General features: G+C 45.9%; 1 protein-coding gene across 4 annotated transcripts in view; it reads right to left on the bottom strand.

Annotated features, from left to right (window-relative positions):
* Positions 1-526: 526 nt before the first annotated feature.
* CEP104 (centrosomal protein 104) overlaps positions 527-21,379 on the bottom strand; it is a 232,639-nt gene continuing 211,786 nt past the window's right edge. For 2 of the 4 annotated variants that reach the window (XM_063943460.1, XM_063943462.1), the window contains exons 21-22: positions 13,794-13,884; positions 527-3,377 (exon numbers count right to left, since the gene is read on the bottom strand). In XM_063943460.1, the coding sequence (XP_063799530.1) occupies positions 3,235-3,377; positions 13,794-13,884 (234 nt within the window). In that variant the 3' untranslated portion in view covers positions 527-3,234. The remainder of the gene's footprint in view (positions 3,378-13,793; positions 13,885-21,379) is intronic. The other 2 variants (XM_063943461.1, XM_063943463.1) reach the window with 1 other exon arrangement.

Raw genomic sequence — 21,379 nt, 5'->3', positions numbered from 1 at the left:
CTACTGTATGTATGGTAGCAACCACTGCTTTTAATGTCTAAACTGCACTAGAAAAACAACAATTACAATATAATTGGTTCAGTGGTTCTCAAACTGTGTGCCGTGGCACCTTGGGGTGCCTCGGAGCACTTGCAGGGGTGCCTTGGATTGGTGGTCCAGGAACAATACAAATTATTTCTCATCGATGTGATTTGCAGCCACCAGCACTCGTTTTGCCTATCATAAAACATGTGGACATACAAAAGCGAACCCTGTCCCTGACCACATAATTGAACCTACGGATGACATACTGTAAATACAATTTATTTAATTTTATATTTATTTCTAAATGTCTCAATAAGAAACTTTTTACCTAGAGTTGCCGTGAAAAAAATTCTGATACTCTAGGACGCCGTGATTGAGAAAAGTTTGGGTACCACTGCAGTGGTTGGTAAAGATTACAGCACCTGATTCCTTTGTCTGATGTTCTGACCTGAATGCACCAAGTGCAACAAGAGACATTATGAAAGTGTGCATTAGACATAAACAAAGTAAAATAATTTAATATAGCAACTTCATAAAAATACATATATATCTTTATGGTGAATTTATACTCTGCTTACATAGAACACACATTGCATCATAAAACGCATATATATTAATAGAGAAAAACATTGACGTGCAAAGACAGAATAACCTGCAAATGTGAAATTACAAGAATTAGCTCAGGCTGGGTCTCTGCATGATGCGGTTCCAACATCAGAGTGATCTATCATGTGGACTGGTTTAATCATATATGCTGCACTGAAGGGCACCCATTCGCACCTCTCAGGACTGTAAATGCAAGATTCGCCTTCCACCATAGGCACACATACTTATATTCATATGTGAACGCTCCCTAAAACAAGTCAGGTGTCCTGAAATGCAGGAGTCAAAACAGTTTGGGGATCATTTATTAGTAAAGAGGCTGTCCTTTTGCTAGCAGTTTGTGGTGGGACTTGTAGTTCCACAACAGTTGCCACATTACATGTGTCTGTAATCTTGCTGTAAGTTTTAAAACATAATTTCTCATTGTAAAGGATACCGTAAGGATAAAGGGAGATTTACATCTATGGTCCCGAGGATTAAGACTGGGGGATACCACTGTATCACAGAGTATCAAGAGATTAAGCTGCGAGTCCCTTTATGTACCATAATAATTTGATAAAATGTTTAAAGCATTACAATTTGGATTTACAACAAGCGTGTGGTACCTAGTTTGTTATAAATAAAAGACAACGTGGATGGTCTTGTCAATTTAAATGTAAACTAGTGGATTGGAGTGCAAGCTTCATGCACCAATCTTATCACTTACCCTAACTACAGTATGTTTCCATTTTGCACAGAGCATATTGCTGGTATATACTATTTGGAGAGTGGACACAAGTTATTATACTGTATGAATGTGCTGGTCCTGTGTGCTGATCAATACTATTTTCTATCCTGTTGAGCCAAATTCTGCTACGATCTAGACGAGAAGCATTTGGAAAGCTGATGTTTTACATATTAACTACAAAACAACGTGGGGAAAAAAATTCATGATTTAGGATTATAGGTGAAGTCTGTTTGCAGAGCGAATCTTACAAGTTATTATTCTATGCATGCACCTGAACGCAACAAGTGCATGCAACTATGAGTCATCCGCAATACAGTTCTACCTTCATTTGCGGTTGAGAGGGGAGTAACTGGACATTCTCACATCAGCAATTTTCATGGAGTGTTTGGCAACGGAACCGAGGGGTATGCAGACATGGCGGTAAGGGCAAATATGTCTGTTTTCAGATGGATCTTTTGCACCAAGCCTAGAGGCCTGATTGTGAGTCAGTTGCAAACAGATCACAATGCCGATGCTCATGCAGCTGAACGATGGTTTGCTACTGTGCATGCATGAAAAACTTCAGAAAACCCCTATGGTGTATGAAAGTGGCGGCACGGGGGTCAGCGACAGCCAAAAAAGGAGTGTGGCCTTAGATAAAGGGGCGTGGCCTCACAGGAGTCTCCACTGATGACAGAGGGTGCATGGCTTAGCAGGAGGCCTCCCTGTTACAGCACTCCGGGGGCGTGCCCATCATCCCCAAAGAAGCTAGGCTGCCTACAGAAATGTGTGCCTGCACTGCCAGCTCCTTCTCAGTGACAGTAGCCGGTTGCTGCAGGATAATATCACACAGCAGCACCCAACTCCTGTCACTGTGGAGGAGCCATCATTTTGGTGTCAACTTGCAGTGTCCCACAACCCCCTGTGGCGTATGTGTTAGCATGAGTGTACGCACAAAGGAGCTGCTGGGATCAGATTAGACGGTATCAGAAATGGAGCAGCAAGTGATGGAAGTGCCTGGGAAATTGTCTTTAGTCCATCTCTTGGGTGCTTGATGGGAGTGTCGCAGGCATGTTAGTGAAGCGGCTTCTTTCTAAGACGCCCATTTCAGCATTTCTTGTGGCGTGTCAAAAACCCACGGGAGTGTTACAGCGCACAGAGACACAGAAAGCAGGAGCCTCAGGGCTTGAGCATTCAGGCGTGCACTAGTACACAAGGCTGAAACTATAATTTGCATATTATCGTTCCCTCAACTCCGCCAGAGACCAGAGCGTACGCAGCAGCCTCTGTAGCAGGCCCTAGGACGGGTGGAAGTGCGCACTGATGATGACGTATGTATACTGGTGGTCTGTCCACAAAATTGTGTACAACTTGGCATATGGGCAAATATACAACATTAGTTTCGTGCACACAATGTGGGAGCATTACGTCTGACTTGCGTTGAACTCTACATGTGAGATAATAATTGTCTTCAAACTCTGCTCAAAAGTGCAAATCTACAGCGGTGCTTGAAAGTTTGTGAACCATTCAACATTTTCCATATTCCTGCTGAAATTTGGACTAAAACTACCTCAGATTTTCACACAAGTCCTAAAAGTAGATAAAGAGAACCAAATCAAACAGATGAAACCAAAAAATTAGACGTGCTCATTTTTTTCTTGAGGAAAATAATCCAATACCACGTATGTGTGATTCTGAAGGGTTCACAAACGTTCAAGCTCCACTGTACAATAAAATGGTAGAAACCAATCAGATATTTACTTTCATTGCACAACCATCAGATGTGAATAGTAACAGAAGCATTAGCGGCTGTTACTGGCTGTAGAGACCAGATAGTTTCTGGTACTCTGGGCCAGTCACGCCAGCATCTGTGTAATGGAAGCATTAGTCGCTGTCGTCAGTCACCGCTTTGGTTGAGGTTTGCTTGTAGTCTTATTTAATCCTGCCCTAGGGCCTGGGATTTTACTGCCAGCAATAGGTGGACGTGGCTTTGCTCCCGTGGTCCCAGTCTTCGTGACTGTTGATCCCCCGCCTTTAAGTGCTGCTGGATAAAAATAAGCCATTAGAAGTGAGAACCATATAGAATATACAAACATACAATAAATATAATCTGAACACCCAGTGGGATTTGAAACTCATACGGCTGCCTGTGCGACAGACAAATAAATGTAGCTTATTGGATAATTTTCTTTAAATAGCTCTTTTCTCCAATAGGACTCAAGGCGCTTTACAGTACAAGCATAATACAGGGTTTTAGATTTGCAGAGAAACCATAAGTATAATACAAAGTTGTGCCAGCCAACTTGGGTCATCGGTTGCAAGAATTATTCATCCTAGCCACGAGGGTTCCACCCGAGGCAGCCGTTTTAGGAGCACAACATACATGTAGGATTACAATGAGTAGAATAGGCAACGCCTGGATTAGATGACACATAACGAGAGAGAAAAAAAGACTACAGTAAATCCCAGAACAATGGATTTAATTGATTTGGATAGGCAGTGAGTCATATAGTTAGCTGTTTACATATTGCATTATGTATTTACACCAGCCGTAACATTAAAACCACTGACAGGTGAGGTTAAGTGTGGGGAGGGCAGCGAGCCTCGAGCCTGCGAGGGGGACTCACTTCCTTGCAACCGGGATTCTAGCTGACGGGATGCCGCTGTCAGGATCCCATCAGCCAGGATTACATATGTATTCCATCAGAACAACTTGCTGCACATAGGGTCAGAGTGCACATGCTGACCCTGGTCCACCATTGAAAGCACCTACAACGTAAGCAGCAGAACTGAACCACGGAGCAACGGAAGAAGGTGGCCTTGTCTGATGAATCAGGTTTTCTATTACATCATGTGATTGGCTGGGTGCACAGTTTACTTGGAGAAAAGATGGCACTAGGATGCCTTATGGAAAAAAGGCAAGCCACCAGATACAGTGTGATGCTCTGGGCGATGAACTACTGGGGAACCTAGGGTCCTGTCATTCATGTGGAGGTTCCTTTAACAATCATCGCTTTCCTAAACATTGTTTCAAACTAAGTACACCCATGGCAACAGTACTCCCCGAAGACCATGGCCTCTTGCAGCAGGATAATGCGCCCTGCCACACTGCAAAAAGTGTTCAGAAATGGTTCAGGAACGTGACAAAGAGTTCAAGGTGTTAACTTTGGCTTCCAAATTCCCCAGATCTCTGTGGGATGTGCTGGGAAAAACAAGCCCTGACCATGGAGGCCCCAGCTCACAACTTACAGGATTTAAAGGATCTGCTGCTAACATCTTTGTGCCAGATATAACAGGACACCTTCAGAGGTCTTGTGGAGTCCATGCCTCGATGGGTCAGAGATGTTTTGGACCTTCACAATATTAGTCAGGCGGTTTTAATGTAATGGCTGATCAGTACATATTACACTGTGTAACAGGTAACAGCTTACTAAATCTCTGCACAGCAAACAAAACATATATAAAGGATCAGACCTGTCATGTTTGTAGACTTCTCTCCTATTATACATATTTGATGTTAGTAATGAAAAATGGGTGACAGACCACATGGTGTTAAATTCCCATCTGGATGTTACCTCATAGATAACATTATCATCATCTAGTGATGACGCTAATTTGTCACTTTTTTAAATAATTAATGGAGAAACTTAAGTCTCCTACACACTGGCCGATTTTCAGAAAGATATGAACGACCTCGTTCATAAATGAACGAGAACTCGTTCATATCTTTCAGTGTGGAGACTCCAGCGATGAACGATGCGCGTCCCCGCGCTCGTTCATCGCTGGTCTCCCGTCGGCTGTGCATGCAGGCCAATATGGACGATCTCGTCCATATTTGCCTGCACTTCAATGCAGCCGCGTGACGGGGGGAGTGAAGAAACTTCACTCCCCCCGTCACTGCCCCCCCGCCGCCGGGTCGCTCGTCGGCCGTATCCGCCGTCGGGCAGCTCGGCGGCGGGTCGGCCAGTGAGTAGGGCCCCTTAGTCATTAATGCCACATTATCCAGTTGTCATTGTGACAGAATATGAACGGGCAAAGCTGCCATATTATTATCATTATTATTATTGTTGTTGTTGAAAAGCATTTACCATGTCCTAAGATCATCCTTCAAAATGCAGAGTGTTGGAAAAACTCTACCTAACCACTTAACTGGACTAAACGTATGGGATATGACCGCAGAGAGGAGTGCGTTACCACCAGGTCGTATCCTATAAGTCGGTGCTGACCTGCTGTGTCCCCTGTCTTTTATGGAGGAAATCCTTCCTGCTCCTACTGCGGCCCCCTGGGAGTGATGCCGTGGTCTGTGACCGATGGCATCACTCCCGAAATTGCACCACAAAATGCAGTGCGTGTGCAGAGATCAGCTGCAGCAGCAGGGACTAATGATTAGTCCCGCCCCTGACCCACGCTGCAATAAGGTGAGGGGTCGTGGCTATGATGGAGGTGGAGTAATAGGGGGGTCATCTTTTGGCACTGGAGGGGTGGGTAGGGGGTGTAAATGCTGCCCATCAAAAATGTTTTTTTTTTTTTTGGCAGGGGAGGGGGTGGAGAATACAGTGCAACTGCAAAGTATTCACCGCGCTTCACATATTGTTATATTACAGCCTTATTCCAAAATGGAATAAATTATTTTTCCCCTCTCAAAATTCTACACATAATACCCCATAATGACAACGTGAAAAAAGTTTTTTTGAGATTTTTGCAAATTTATTAAAAATAAAAAACTAAGAAATCACATGTACATAAGTATTCACAGCCTTCGCTCAATACTTTGTTGATGCACCTTTGGCAGCAATTACAGCCTCAAGTCTTTTTGAATATGATGCCACAAGCTTGGCACACCTATCTTTGGCCAGTTTCGTCCACTCCTCTTTGCAGCACCTCTCAAGCTCCATCAGGTTGGATGGGAAGCATCGGTACACAGCCATTTTCAGATCTCTCCAGAGATGTTCAATCGGATTCTAGTCTGGGCTCTGGCTGGGCCACTCAAGGACATTCACATAGTTGTCCTGAAGCCACTCCTTTGATATCTTGGCTGTGTGCTTAGGGTCGTTGCCCTGCTGAAAGATGGAGTCGTTGTCCTGCTGAACCGTTGCCCAGTCTGAGGTCAAGAGAACTCTGGAGCAGGTTTTCATCCAGGATGTCTCTGTACATTGCTGCATTCATCTTTCCCTCTATCCTGACTAGTCTCCCAGTTCCTGATGCTGAAAAACATCCCCACAGCATGATGCTGCCACCACCATGCTTCACTGTAGAGATGGTATTGGCCTAGTGATGAGCGGTGCCTCCTCCAAACATGACGCCTCGCATTCACGCCAAAGAGTTCAATCTTTGTCTCCTCCAGAGAATTTTGTTTCTCATGGTCTGAGAGTCCTTAAGGTGCATTTTGTCAAACTCCAGGCAGGCTGCCATGTGCTTTTTACTAAGGAGTGGCTTCTGTCTGGCCACTTTACCATACAGGCCTGATTGGTGGATTGCTGCAGAGATGGCTGTCCTTCTGGAAGTTTCTCCTCTCTCCACAGAGGAATGCTGTAACTCTGACAGAGTGACCATCGGGATCTTGGTCACCTCCCTGACTAGGGCCCTTCTTCCCCTATCGCTCAGTTTAGACGGCCGGCCAGCTCTAGGAAGAGTCCTGGTAGTTCTGAACTCCTTCCATTTACGGATGATGGAGGCCACTGTGCTCATTGGGACCTTCAAAGCAGCAGATATTTTTCTGTACCCTTCCCCAGATTTGTGCCTCGAGACAATCCTGTCTCGGAGGTCTACAGACAATTCCTTTGACTTAATGCTTGGTTTATGCTCAGACATGCACTGTTAAGTGTGGGACCTTATATAGACAGGTGTGTGCCTTTCCAAATCATGTCCAATCAACTGAATTTACCACAGGTGGCCTCCAATTAAGCTGTAGGAACATCTCAAGTACGATCAATGGAAACAGGATGCACCTGAGCTCAATTTTGAGCTTCATGGCAAAGGCTGTGAATATTTATGTACATGTGATTTCTTAGGTTTTTATAAAGTTGCAAAAATCTCAAAAAAAAAACTTTCACATTTTCATTATGGGGTACTGTGTGTAGAATTTTAAGGGGAAAAAATAGGATTTTAATTACCTACCGGTAAATCCTTTTCTCGTTGATAGTAGAGGATGCAGAGGTCCACATTAGTACCATGGGGTATAGACGGGTCAACTAGGAGCCACTGGCCCTTTTAGAGTTTGAGAGTGTGGCTGGCTCCTCCCTCTATACCCCTCCTACCAGACCCAGTGTAGAAACTGTGCCCGAGGAGACGGACATCTTCGAGAGAAGGATTACACAGATAGTGGCGACATTTACACCAGCTCACACACAAGGCAACCCAAGCTAACTAGCTTGAAACATCAGCAACGGCTGAACAAGATTACTTACCAAGTAACAAGACAGTACTTTCCCAGAACTAAGAAGTACTGAACTAAAAAACCACTGCAGGAGAACGAAGCGCTGGGCGGGCGCCCAGCATCCTCTACGGACTACGAGAAAAGGATTACCGGTAGGTAATTAAAATCCTATTTTCTACGTCCTAGAGGATGCTGGGGTCCACATTAGTGCCATGGGGATGTACCAAAGCTCCCAGAACAGGAGGGAGAGAGTGGAGGCTCCTGCAGAACCAACTGACCAAACTTTAGGTCCTCAGAGGCCAAAGTATCGAACTTGTAGAACTTTGCGAACGTGTTCGACCCTGACCAGGTAGCTGCTCGGCAGAGTTGCAATGCCGAGACACCCCGGGCCGCCGCCCAGGAAGATCCCACCTTACCAGTAGAATGGGCCTTAACAGACGTAGGACACGGCAAGCCTGCCGTAGAATACGCATGCTGGATAGTGAACCTGATCCAGCAAGAGATCGTCTGCTTAGAAGCAGGACACCCAGAGTCAGATTTTCTGTGACGAGCAGTCCTCCTCACATTGATTTTTAGAGCCCTTACAATATCTAAGGACTTTGCTGAAATTGAGGAGTCAGTCGCAACTGTCACCACAATAGGTTGGTTGATATGAAATGCCGACACAACCTTCGGAAGAAACTGCTGACGTGTCCGAAGCTCAGCTCTATCTTCATGGAAGATCAAATATGGGCTTTTACATGACAAAGCCCCCAACTCCGACACACGTCTAGCAGAAGCTAAGGCCAACAAAGTGACAGCCTTCCACGTGAGAAACTTGACCTCAACCTCCTGTAGAGGTTCAAACCAGTCCGACTGGAGGAACTGCAACACAACGTTAAGATCCCAGGGCGCCGTAGGCGGTACAAAGGGAGGTTGGATGTGCAGTACTCCCTTCAAAAAAGTCTGAACTTCAGGGAAGGCAGCCAACTGTTTCTGGAAGAAAATGGATAGAGACGAAATCTGGACCTTTATGGATCCTAACCTCAGGCCCATATCCACACCTGCTTGCAGAAAGAGGAGAAAACGTCCCAGTTGAAACTCCACCGTAGGAAACTTCTTGGACTCACACCACGGCACATATTATTTCCAAATACGATGGTAATATTTAGACGTTACTCCTTTCCTAGCCTGTATCAGGGTAGGAATGACCTTGTTCGGAATGCCCTTCTGAGCTAGTATCTGGCGTTCAACCTCCATGCCGTCAAACGTAGCCGTAGTAAGTCTTGATAGGCGAACGACCCCTGCTGCAGCAGGTCCTCCCGAAGAGGAAGAGGCCTCGGCTCTTCTAGCAGTAGATCCAGAAGATCCGCGTACCAAGCCCTTCTTGGCCAGTCCGAAGCAATGAGGATTGCCTGAACTCCTGTTCTCTTTATGAGTTTGAGAACCCTTGGAATGAGTGGAAGTGGAGGAAACACGTACACCGACTGGAACACCCACAGAGTCACTAGGGTGACCTGGAACAATACCGCCGAAGCTTCTTGTTGAGACGAGAGGCCATCATGTCGATTTGGGGTATGCCCCAAAGATCGGTTACCTCCTTGAACACCTCTGGATGAAGACCCCACTCCCCTGGATGGAGATTGTGTCTACTCCCGGAATGAAGATTGCTGAGAGCGCCATTGCGTGTTTTTCTGCCCAGAGGATGATTCTTGTTACCTCTGACATTGCAGCTCTGCTCTTCGTTCTGCCTTGTTGGTTTATGTAAGCCACTGTCGTTACGTTGTCCGACTGTACTTGAACGGCCCGAACTCTCAGAAGATGGGCCGCTTGGAGAAGACCGTTGTATACGGCTCTTAGTTCCAGAATGTTTATCGGCAGGCCGGCTTCCAGACTTGACCACCTTCCTTGGTGGCGCCCCAGCCCCGGAGACTTGCATCCGTGGTTAGAAGGATCCTGTCCTGAATCCCGAACCTGCGGCCCTCCAGAAGGTGAGGTAATTGCAGCCACCAGAGGAGTGAAATCCTGGCCCTTGGCGACAGACGTATTCTCTGGTGCATGTGTAGATGGGATCCCGACCACTTGTCCAGGAGATCCAGTTGGAAGGACCGAGCGTGAAACCTCCCATACTGCAGAGCCTCGTAAGAGGCCACCATCTTCCCCAGAAGGTGAATGCACTGATGAACCGACACCCGGGCTAGCTTCAGGACATACCGGACCATTGATTGTATCACCAACACTTTTTCCTCTGGAAGAAACACCCTCTGCACTTCCGTGTTGAGGATCATTCCCAGAAAGGACAACCTCCTGGTTGGTTCCAAATGTGATTTTGGGATATTCAGGATCCAACCATGTTCCTTGAGAAGCTGGTTCATGAGAGCTATTGACTGAAACAGCTTCTCCTTGGACGATGCCTTTATCAGCAGATCGTCCAGATACGGAATTATGTTCACCCCCTGTCTGCGGAGGAGAACCATCATTTCCTCCATCACTTTGGTGAAAACTCTTGGTGCTGTGGAGAGGCCGAATGGTATGCCTGGAATTGAAAATGACAGTCCAACAGAGCGAATCGGAGATAAGCCTGATGCGGCAGCCAAATCGGAATGTGGAGGTACGCATCCTTGATATCCATGGATACCAGGCATTCCCCCTCTTCCAGACCTATCACTGCCCTTAGAGACTCCATTTTGAACTTGAACTCCCTCAGAAAGGGGTTTAGTGATTTAAAGTTCAGAATGGGTCTGACCGAACCATCCGGTTTCGGTAACACGAAATGGTTTGAATAATAACCTGTGTTCTGCATTTGAGGAGGGACTGGTACAATGACCTGTGCCTCCACCAACTTCTGGATGGCTCCCTGTAGGGTAGCCCTGTCTGCCGGCAAAGCTAGCAAGCCCAATGTGAAGAACAGATAAGGAGGGAGATCTTGAAATTTCAGCCAGTACCCCTGGGACACAATATCTAGTACCCAGGGGTCCAGGCCGGACGACACCCAGAAGTGACTGAAATGTCTGAGTCTCGCCCCCGTCGGCCCTACCTCCAGGCTGCGCTGTCCAACGTCATGCGGAGGATTTTGGCGCACCTGAAGCAGGCTTCTGTTCTTGGGAGCAGCAGTTTTCTTGGATTTTGGTCGGCCCCCTCTAAAGAAGGTGTTGGCCGGTTTGGTCTTTCTTGCTTTAGAAACCCGAAAGGACTGAGATGCAGGTGAAGAAAAAGGTTTCTTCGTAGCCGGAGCTGCTGAGGGAAGAAAAGGGGACTTACCCGCTGTAGCCGTGGAGATCCACGCATCCAATGCTTCCCCAAAGAGAGCCTGACCTGTGTAGGGTAGGGTCTCCACACCTCTCCTGGATTCCGCGTCGGCAGACCACTGGCGCAGCCACAGTCCTCGACGAGCTGAGATGGACATGGAAGAAATTCCTGCAGCCATTGAACCCAGGTCTTTCATGGATTCCACCATAAAACCTGCAGAATCCTGAATGTTACGGAGAAACAATTCAATGTCACTCTTATCTAATGTATCCAAATCCTCAAGTAACGTGCCAGACCATTTTACTATAGCTTTGTAAATCCATGCACAGGCAATAGTAGGACGGAGTATTGCCCCTGAAGCCGTGTATATGGATTTGAGCGAAGTATCAATCTTGCGATCAGCCGGCTCCTTTAAGGCGGTTGAACCTGGGACTGGTAAAACCACCTTTTTTGAGAGTCTGGATACAGACGCGTCCACTATGGGTGGGTTTTCCCATTTTTTTTCTATCCTCCTCAGGGAAGGGGAAAGCAACCAGAACTCTCCTAGGGATCTGGAATTTTTTCTCTGGATTTTCCCATGCTTTTTCAAATATAGCATTTAATTCTTTGGACGCAGGGAAGGTTATCGAGGCTTTCTTATTGTCAGTGAAGTAAGCCTCCTCAACCTGTTCAGGTGTTGTGTCAGTAATATTCAACACATCTCTAATAGCCTCTATCATCAACTGCACCCCTTTTGCAAGAGATACGGCCCCCCTGAGCACGTCCCCATCACCGTCTGCCGTGTCAGAGTCGGTATCCGTGTCGTCTTGCATGATCTGGGCAAGAGCACGTTAGTGGGAACACACAGAGGGGGGGCCTGAGGTAACAGATCCAGACTACACAGTCATAGAATTCTGTAAAACCTGAGTTGCAGATTCATTCTGAGCAACCCTAGCAGAAATCTGAGAAATCATAGTTTTGATAGAGGATAACCACTCCGGCTTCCTTGCTGGTATCTGCGCTACAACAGTGCAATCCCGATTACATGGAATGAGATCATCCTGAGAGGACATGTCCTCAGCTGCATATGACACAGAGTCCCTGGACATAGCTGACTGGAGACCCCAAACACTCCACACACACAGGGTAGGCTAGACAGAGTTTCCCCCCTGAGAATGGCAAGAGAGACACAGAGATCAGAGCCAACCCACTCACAGCGCAAAATACATCCCTTATCAGGGCCTACTGTGTACTGTAATAGTTGCACAGATCTAATTCACCGCCTCCGCTCCCCTTCTACAACCCCCTGGTACCGCACAGGATAACTGGAGTTGCTTGGAGGGACAGCTCTGTCAGCGTCTGTGTACAGGAACTGCAGGCAGGAAAATGGCGCTGAACGCTGCTGGGTCCACTCTGAAGAGAAGCTCCGCCCCTAGAAGATGGCGCGTCTTCCCGCACAAATTCTTTATACTGGCCTGAGGACTCCGTCGCACGGCGGGGGATTCCATCCCCTGTTGAGCGTCTGTGTACGGACAGAGGATTCTGACGCTAGCCTGGGGATCCAGTCTCCGGTTAGCGTCTGTGGCCAGTGTAGGGTATTAAGACGCTGGCTCAGGATGCCCCTCACAGCACCAACACTGTGTGCCGCTGAGCCTTCCCAGAGCGCAGCCGCTCAGAGCTGCGCTCTTACCCTTGTGCCTCCACATCTCGCCTCTTCTGATCTTCTGGCTCTGTAAGGGGGTGGCGACATGCTGCCGGGGTGAGCGATCCCCTGTGGCGGGGAACGTTCGATCCCCTCAGGAGCTCAGTGTCCTGTCAGCAGAGATAGTGGCTCAGACCCCGCAGGGCGGACACTACTCCCCCCCCCCCCCCCCCCCTTAGTCCCTCGAAGCAGGGAGGCTGTTGCCAGCAGCCTCCCTGTAAAATAATAAACTCTGAAAAAAACTTTACTAGGGAAACTCTGTAGAGCTCCCCTAGCTGTGACCGGCACATCCAGGCACATTTTCTAAACTGGGTCTGGTAGGAGGGGCATTGAGGGAGGAGCCAGCCCACACTCTCAAACTCTTAAGGTGCCAATGGCTCCTAGTGGACCCGTCTATACCCCATGGTACTAATGTGGACCCCAGCATCCTCAAGGACATAAGAGAAATTAATTTATTCCATTTTGGAATAAGGCTGTAACATAACAAAATATGGAAAAAGTAAAGCGCTGTGAATATTTTCCGGACGCACTGTATATAAAAAGAAAAGAAAAGAATGACATGTATAGTGACACAAGGAGAGGGATGCACTAAACATTGGGGGACCATTGACACTGGGGGTGAGGGTGGGGGCTCTGTCTCTGGGATCTATTAACACTAGGGGGATGGGGGGTGGGAAGTAATTTTACAATCTATGCCTATACTGGGGAAGCTATTTCTAATGGGTGGTATATTTTTTAAAAATAAAATATTTAAATATATTATTTAAAATACTTTTTAAATTTAATTATATATAAAAAAAACAAAAAACTAACATTTCTGTGCTTTTGTTTTAGTAAAAACAGAATGTTAGTTAATAGGAGTTATTTTAATATGTTTACTGACCGGAGTGCACAGGTCTGCGGTGACGCATAAGCCTGCATTGGCCTACAGGAGGAGCTGCGTGGAGCAAGAATGATCCTGGCTCAGTATTGTATAGGCATAACTGTGTGCTAGGAGTTCCATCTAGGTGCAATGGTGTTAAACCAAATCCAGTGTGCGTCGTGAATGTGGACCAGCGTGTGTCGGCAAAATGTGCACTCAATAAGGTGACGTGAGGTCACAGACGAGTGACATGAGAGGACGTATTTAGGGTGCACTTACAATGTGAAATTGCACTTTGTGACAGATCTTTTACCTTGTGTTCCTTGCTGTGTTCTTTGGAGAGCCATTGTTCTGCGAGGATTCATTTTGCACCCATCCTTTCCCATGAGATGGGATTTCCAGGCCTAACAAAACATGAAAACACATTTTAGAGGCGCATTCACACCAGATGTGCATATTTTACAGAGTACCATGTGATCAGAGACTGGGCCCTCCCAAATAAAGGCATAATATAAACTGCATTCTGCACACAAAAGAAAGGCCTTGGCGCTTTCACCTCCAATGACCTTATGAATACAGACAGCGACAGTATTATAGAATTGTTCTCTATAAAGAGTGACAGTGATTAGAAGTACAAATATACTAAAATATCTAGTTATCTTACAATAAAGCTGGGGGAGGTGTGAGTGGAAGGACCAATCAGAAGTTACAATCTCTTGACTTGTGATTGGTGCTACAGTATGTCTCACAACACCCCCCTCCCTCTCTCCCTCTTGACGGTTTCATTCTGAAAAGCTATAAAACTTGCTGTTAGCCCCTCCAAAAAAAGATAATTACTATGTGGCATTGTCATTTTAAACCTTGACATTTTCCAATTACCCAATACTAAAATAAATAAATTATATATATATATATAGGGTAAAGCAGGAATCAGCGGCACTCTGCAGACGGAGTATCAGGATAGAAGGTCTTTAATACGGTCCTACGCCGTTTCGGGGACTAGGCCCCGTCTTCAGGGACAAATCATACACGTGTATGATTTGTCCCTGAAGACGGGGCCTAGTCCCCGAAACGGCATAGGACCGTATTAAAGACTTTCTATCCTGATACTCCGTCTGCAGAGTGCCGCTGATTCCTGCTTTACCTTATTGGATCTTGCCATAGATCGCAGAGGGCACCGCAGCAAGTACTACCACATACCTAACTGAGTGCCGAACCTTTCCATTGCCTATATATATATATATATATATATATATATACACACATCTATATACACACATCTATATACATACACACACATATATATATATATATATATGTGTATATATATATATATTCATATACATGTGTATATATATATATATATATATATATATATACACACACACACACACACACACACACACACATATATATATATATATATATATATATATATATACACACTTAATATAATGGTACAGAATTTATTTTATTATTCTGGTCAAAGCATATATGCTTTATTCTTATTTGTGAAACATTTGTAAAAGAAATGGAAACAAAAAAGTAATACTAAAGAAAATGCAACGTGCTATAAAAATATCCATAGTTTTATGTGAGTGTCAAGTTGGCCCATGGAAATAAAGCTATCCCCACCTTGGAAAGCAGGGTTCGGCAATAAGTGGCCCTCCGGCTGCACTCTTACTAAACGTCCCAGCATGCCCTGCCTCCGTTTTGTTATCAGGGCATGATAAAACTGTGGCAGGGTGTGCTGGGATCTGTAGCTCAACAGCAGCTGGAGGGCTACTTATTGTCCACCGCTGATGTAAAGTGTGACCAGACAGGTGCCTATATACGCTGCAATTCTGCCAGACAATAAGATCATTTTAGACTTTAACGTATGCAAATTCTAGTGTATACGGCTGAAAGAAGCCACCGGCCAGCCAATCTGTCAACATATGGCTTCAGAGCTTTCAGATATCAATTGGTATTAGTAGCAAATGTGATCTGATGATTGATTGGCGTATCTGACCCTCTTATGACCACACAAACTGTGCCTTGGGATCTGATGCAAGCACTGAATGGCTCTCTTTCCCTTACTGTAAGACATTTGGGTGTGAGAACCTACAGCAACAGATTAACCAAATACAGTAATTGTAGTTTTACAATTCCAGGAACCTGACACTGTGTACCTATACAAGAATACTGACCTTCTTCCTGGGCTATACCTTAAGAAAAGGTTACGTCTATATTTATCATTGTATTTCTAAGCACTGTTTGGTTGAACTGCCAAAAGGAAAAGAAAGGCTATTGCTATTAATAGAGTATACACGTTTGCATGTCAATGTGGGGAGTTGATAACAAAAGAATCCATACAATCTAAATGCGTATTGTGGTTGTATGCCGCTCCCCACTCGTAAGCCTTCTGGGCAACAGTGTTTCCCTTCTGTCAGAAATTCCACACAGTCTGTCCTGTAATGGGAAGACGGGTTCTCCTTTCTTGTTCATTGATCAGCAAGAGCCTTCAGGAATGCATTAAGCCTCTGGTTGTGTTAACATGTAACTAGAGACTGTGGGCCTGATTCAGAGATGTATGGAAATGCATTCGTAGCTTTGTACACAGTGTCTGAGCATGGCCGCACTAAGTAAAATGGCAGAGGCACTGCACATGCATACAGGGTTGCAGATTCAAACATGCCCCCAAAATGGTCTCAACATACTAGAGTTTTGCCGCTACTCCCCGTTACCTCCCACAAACTGTCCGCTAACTGTTAATCACTTTGCAAATATAATCATTGTAACCGCTGTTGCAAGAACATTGTTGCACATGCGCAATACGACCCTGATGCATGCGCAGTGGTATAAGAAAAAAAATTGCTCCACTGCGTAAAACATCAACATAACGTACACTCTGGCTCAGGCCCTGTGATTGCACAATGGGCAGTCATTGGGTGCGGCTTTAGAATTCTAAATGCACTTATAAATAAAAGTAGCTTGTGGCCTTTTGTGACTGGTGTCTTGCTGCTCTAGCTTACAAATCAAGCAGTGCGCTTGTATACCGTAGCACCTGACCCATACCAGGCCATGCGTCTAAGGCCATTGAGCAATATTTGCAGTGCACCTGGCAGCCCCCTCCCCTGCCAATGAACTGTTCTTCCTTTGTCTGCTGCCCTAGAACAGTGCTCTGTATTTAACATTAGTATAGACACAATCATTTATCTTCATCTTTATGTACCTTGTATTATATAGAAAATGCGTCATTGCATTTTGAAGTAGTGCAAATAAAAAAACAACTTTGGTAAACTATAGGTGCAATGAAACTGTTCACACGGTAACGTAGTTTGTTGTGTGAATATTTATCTAGAATATTTGTTTAATGTATTACGGATGACAAAGCGGTTATAAAGTATGCAAGGTAATAATTCAAGGGGAAATATGATATATGGTTTTATTCTATTTTTTTCTCAAAATCCTCTTTAAAACCTATGCAAAAAAATCATTCTGAAAAAACGCCATTTCTTTGCTATTCATTATTTGTTATTTATGAGCAATTATTTATGTAACATACATTACACAGAGAATATGTAATGGTTTAACCCATACCCCAGTGATGCTTAAAATCAAAGGCAGCAACACTAACCACTGTGTCATCATGCTGTACCACTGAAGAGGCTGTGAGGCTGCAATTTTGGTGCTTGGCAGTGGTGATTCAAGTTACTGATTCATTAAATCCAGTTGACACAATACTAATTTTGACTGCAGAAGCATAATGGGTTTATAATCCAGCTACTTATTTTTCTGTTACTTACTTTAGTCAGAGTAGACCTATCACCTACGCACATTAAAGGCAGCCATTTTGTTGGCTCACCCTATATTATATCTCCTACCTGGCCTGCTTTAGGTGGACAGTCCCGCTTTCCTGGGAGTGTCCCACCAACAGGCCACAATATCCCAAGGTGGTGGTGTTGGTGGGGTGACTTGGGGGGAGCACACACTGCTGCTTTGGGTGACAGCATCTATACAGTGTGGGGACAGTCTTCGGGGGGAAATCCAGCATCTCCGGGAGTGTAGGACACGTGACATGAGGCCACGCCCCCTTACACAAGGCAATGTCCCCTTTTTTCAGGGGTGCACGCCGAAGGGTTCTCACTTTCAGAAGCTAGGATGTTGGGAGATATGCCTATATTCTGGAAATTGCAAACTGATAGGCAACAAAATGGGAAGTATAGGAGTTTTATCCAATCAGATCATTGCTTAATAGAGGCACAATTCTGAAAGGAATAAGAACAGTGCATACAAGAAGATATGCACTATCATGCCACAACAAACATATGCTCATTAAGGGTGTTTACAAGGGTTTAGTATGAAATTCCTATAATCAAAATCCCGACGGTCAAAATACCGACAATTGACCGACGGTCAAAATCCCGACAAGGTAAAAATCATGAAATTTAAAATACCAACAAGGTCAAAATACCGATATTTAAAAACTTGACATGAGTTTTTCATATTTTTGTGTGTGTGTATGTCGACATGGACACCGTATAAGTGTACCGTGTGCTTCGGGCACGGTGCCTTGCTGTGCTCGGCACACTATTATATTCCTCCTCCAGGTCCACTGGGATGGTAAAGTATGAACATATCTGTTTCAATGAAAAAATCATGAAAAATGAATTTCGACTTTTTGACCTGTCAACATTTTAAATGTCGGTATTTTGACCTTGTAGGTATTTTAAATGGCGGTATTTTGACCGGTCAGTCAATGGTTGTCTGTATGTTGACCGTCGGGATTTTAAATGTAGGTAAATTGACCGCATCCCATTTACAACATAAATGAGACTCAAACGAGCAGCATTTAATGAGAATATGGAAAAGTGGAAATTAATGCTGTTTTTTTTTTTTTTTAAAGTTTCCACCATGAACACTTTAATGTTTTCACCAACCAGCAAAAGTAGGTGGAGACTGATTTTACCAGTACGCAGGAAGTGAACACACACCTATAATACCCCTTTCACACCGCACAAATAACCCGGTAACAACCCGGTATTGTTAGGTGCCGCGGTCCACGGCGCCGCTCGGTCTGTTTCCGAGCGACGCTCACGACCGCCGCACCTCCTTCCCTGCCCGCCCGGCGCCTAGCAACGCTGGGACGCCGTGCGCGCTGAGCCGCCGGGTCCCTAGCAACGCTAGGACGCCGTGCGCGCTGAGCCACCGGGTCCCTAGCAACGCTAGGACGCCGTGCGTGCTTAGCCGCCGGACCCTTAGCAACGGGGACGCCACTGACTACCGCGTTCCCCGTTGCTTCCTGCCAATCATTACACTTGTTAGCTCTGGTCGTGCAGCTGGGCAGCTGCACAACATTACTAATCAGGCTTCACTGCAGCTATTGGAGGGTTCCCTGTTAAATTCTCCCTTACTACCTGGCACAGACGCCGGTGATAGCTTCCTGTATGCTGTTCCTGCCTGGTAACGTCTGTTCCTGGTTTAGCTGTATCTGGTCGATCCTGCTCCCTGTGCTCCCGTGTCCTGGAGTTCTGAAGCCGGTCCTGGGAATCCTTCCTGTCCAAAACGAACCTGTTGCAGTCATCCGTGGGTTCTCGTTACTTGGGGTTCTCTCCCGGTTTGTGAGTAGCGGCTTGTGCCGCGAGTTGCGGCCTAGGCCGCTTAATCCTTGTATTACTTTTGTGTTGGTGGTTTTTGCGGAGGTTTCCGCTTTTCACTGTCCTCCCCAGAACTCGGCGGTGCCGTGTGGGGGAACGGACAGTGGTATCTTTTGTTGTTCTTTTCCTTTGGCGGCGTGCCGCACATATATTTAGTTTCAGGGTAGTTAGTAGCCCCTAGCTTTTGTTTGTTTTAGTTAGAGGTCCCCTTGTTATTATCCTGTCTCGGTTCACGCTTTGTCTCACGCTAAGACCTGGGGGCATCGGAGTTGGGCAGACCTAATCCGCCCTTCAAACGCGGCTGCCGTGGGCCCAAGAAACCATAGTCACTCAGGCGTGAATTGACCACACGGGTAAGACAACGGAGGTAGGGTGCTAGGGGCTATTCTCGTACCACTCCTTAGTTCAGCGTCGCGTCCTGGTGCTCTGAACTCACCTCGCAACATCTCTCTAGTTCTGAGCATCAGGAACGTAACATTATCACCGGCCCAAAAATAAACAACACAAAAAAAAAAAGTTGTTTTGTATTTGGTGGGCTTAGAAATTCGGCCTCATGAATCCGGCAGTTTTAGGTCCAAATCCCAGCCAGCTTTTGGCCAACCAGATTCAGGAATTAACTCAGATGGTTCAGGATCTTACTCTTCGGGTGAGATCGCAGGAAGATCTTTTGCGAGCCTCCCCGAGTATGATTCCAGAACCAAAAATGCATTTACCCGACCGTTTTTCAGGTAACCGAAAGGATTTTTTTAATTTTAAGGAAGCTTGTAAGCTTTATTTTCGTTTAAGGCCCCGTTCCTCTGGTACTGAGTCTCAACGGGTCGGGATTGTGATGTCATTATTACAAGGTGATCCACAGACCTGGGCTTTTGGGCTAAAAGCGGATGATGTTGCCTTGCTATCGGTGGATGCCTTTTTTAAGTCCTTAGGCCTTTTGTATGATGACCCTGATAGAGAAGCATCAGCTGAGAGCCACCTGCGTGCACTTAAGCAAGGGAAAAACCCAGCTGAGGCGTATTGTACCGAGTTTCGCCGTTGGTCGAACGACTGTGGCTGGAATGACCCGGCCGTGCGCAGTCAGTTTCGCCTCGGTTTGTCTGAAGTTATTAAAGACAGTCTCCTTCAGTACCCCGCTCCTGAGACTCTAGACAAACTCATGGAGCTCGCTATTAAAATTGATCGTCGTCTCCGTGAGCGGAGGGCTGAAAGAGGAGCTAGTTTCAGGCCTAGTCCATGTGTATATACTTTCCCTGAGGACGTCGAGGAGCCCATGCAAATGGGTCTCTCCCGGCTGTCCCCAGAGGAAAGAACCAGAAGGCTAAATTCTGGTCTTTGCTTGTATTGTGGTGGCAAGGGACATATCGCACGTAATTGCCCGAATAAGCAGGGAAACGCTCTGACCAAGTGAGTAGTGAGGGGGTTCACTTGGGTCTGCAGTTAATCTCCTCTAACGATTCCTTATTAGTTTCTGTAAAAATTTCCTTTGGTAGCCTCAGTTCGTTGGTGTCGGCCTTCGTCGACAGTGGAGCTGCGGGAAATTTCATGGATCTTGGTTGGGCTCAGGCCTTAGGCGTTCCACAGATACCTTTGGATAAACGTATCACCATGCACGGCTTGGATGGTGGTCCGCTTTCTAATGGGGTTATCACTCACCGCACACCTCCAGTACAACTGACAGTAGGAGCCCTACATTCAGAGAAAATCAAATTTTACCTTACTCATTGTCCGGCTGTCCCCGTAGTTTTGGGTCACCCCTGGCTTGCCTTTCATAATCCCACCATAGATTGGCGGTCTGGGGAGATTTCCCGATGGGGTCCCTTTTGTGTTAAGGAGTGTATTTCCCGTCCAGTCCGGGTTGCGGCCGTCACCCCAGAACTTATTCCTCTGGAATATCAGGACTTTGCTGACGTTTTCTTCAAGGGTAATGCGGATATACTGCCTCCTCATCGGTCCTATGACTGTGCTATTGATTTAGTTCCCGGTGCCTCTTAACCTAAGGGGAGACTATATGCCCAGTCTGGGCCGGAAACCACGGCAATGAATGATTATGTACAGGAGAGCCTAAAAAAAGGCTTCATTAGACCCTCGAAATCTCCATTGAGTGCAGGGTTCTTTTTTGTTGAGAAAAAAGATGGGTCGCTCAGACCATGTATTGATTTTCGGGCTCTGAATAAAATTTCTGTTAAAAACACCTACCCCTTGCCATTGATTTCAGTACTCTTTGATCAGCTCCGGTCTGCCGTTATCTTCTCCAAGATCGATC

This window comes from Pseudophryne corroboree, chromosome 10 (assembly GCF_028390025.1).
Source record: "Pseudophryne corroboree isolate aPseCor3 chromosome 10, aPseCor3.hap2, whole genome shotgun sequence".
Lineage (NCBI taxonomy): Eukaryota > Metazoa > Chordata > Amphibia > Anura > Myobatrachidae > Pseudophryne > Pseudophryne corroboree.
Note: the sequence above shows the minus strand (reverse complement) of the source record. Positions and strands in the feature narration are given on the sequence as shown.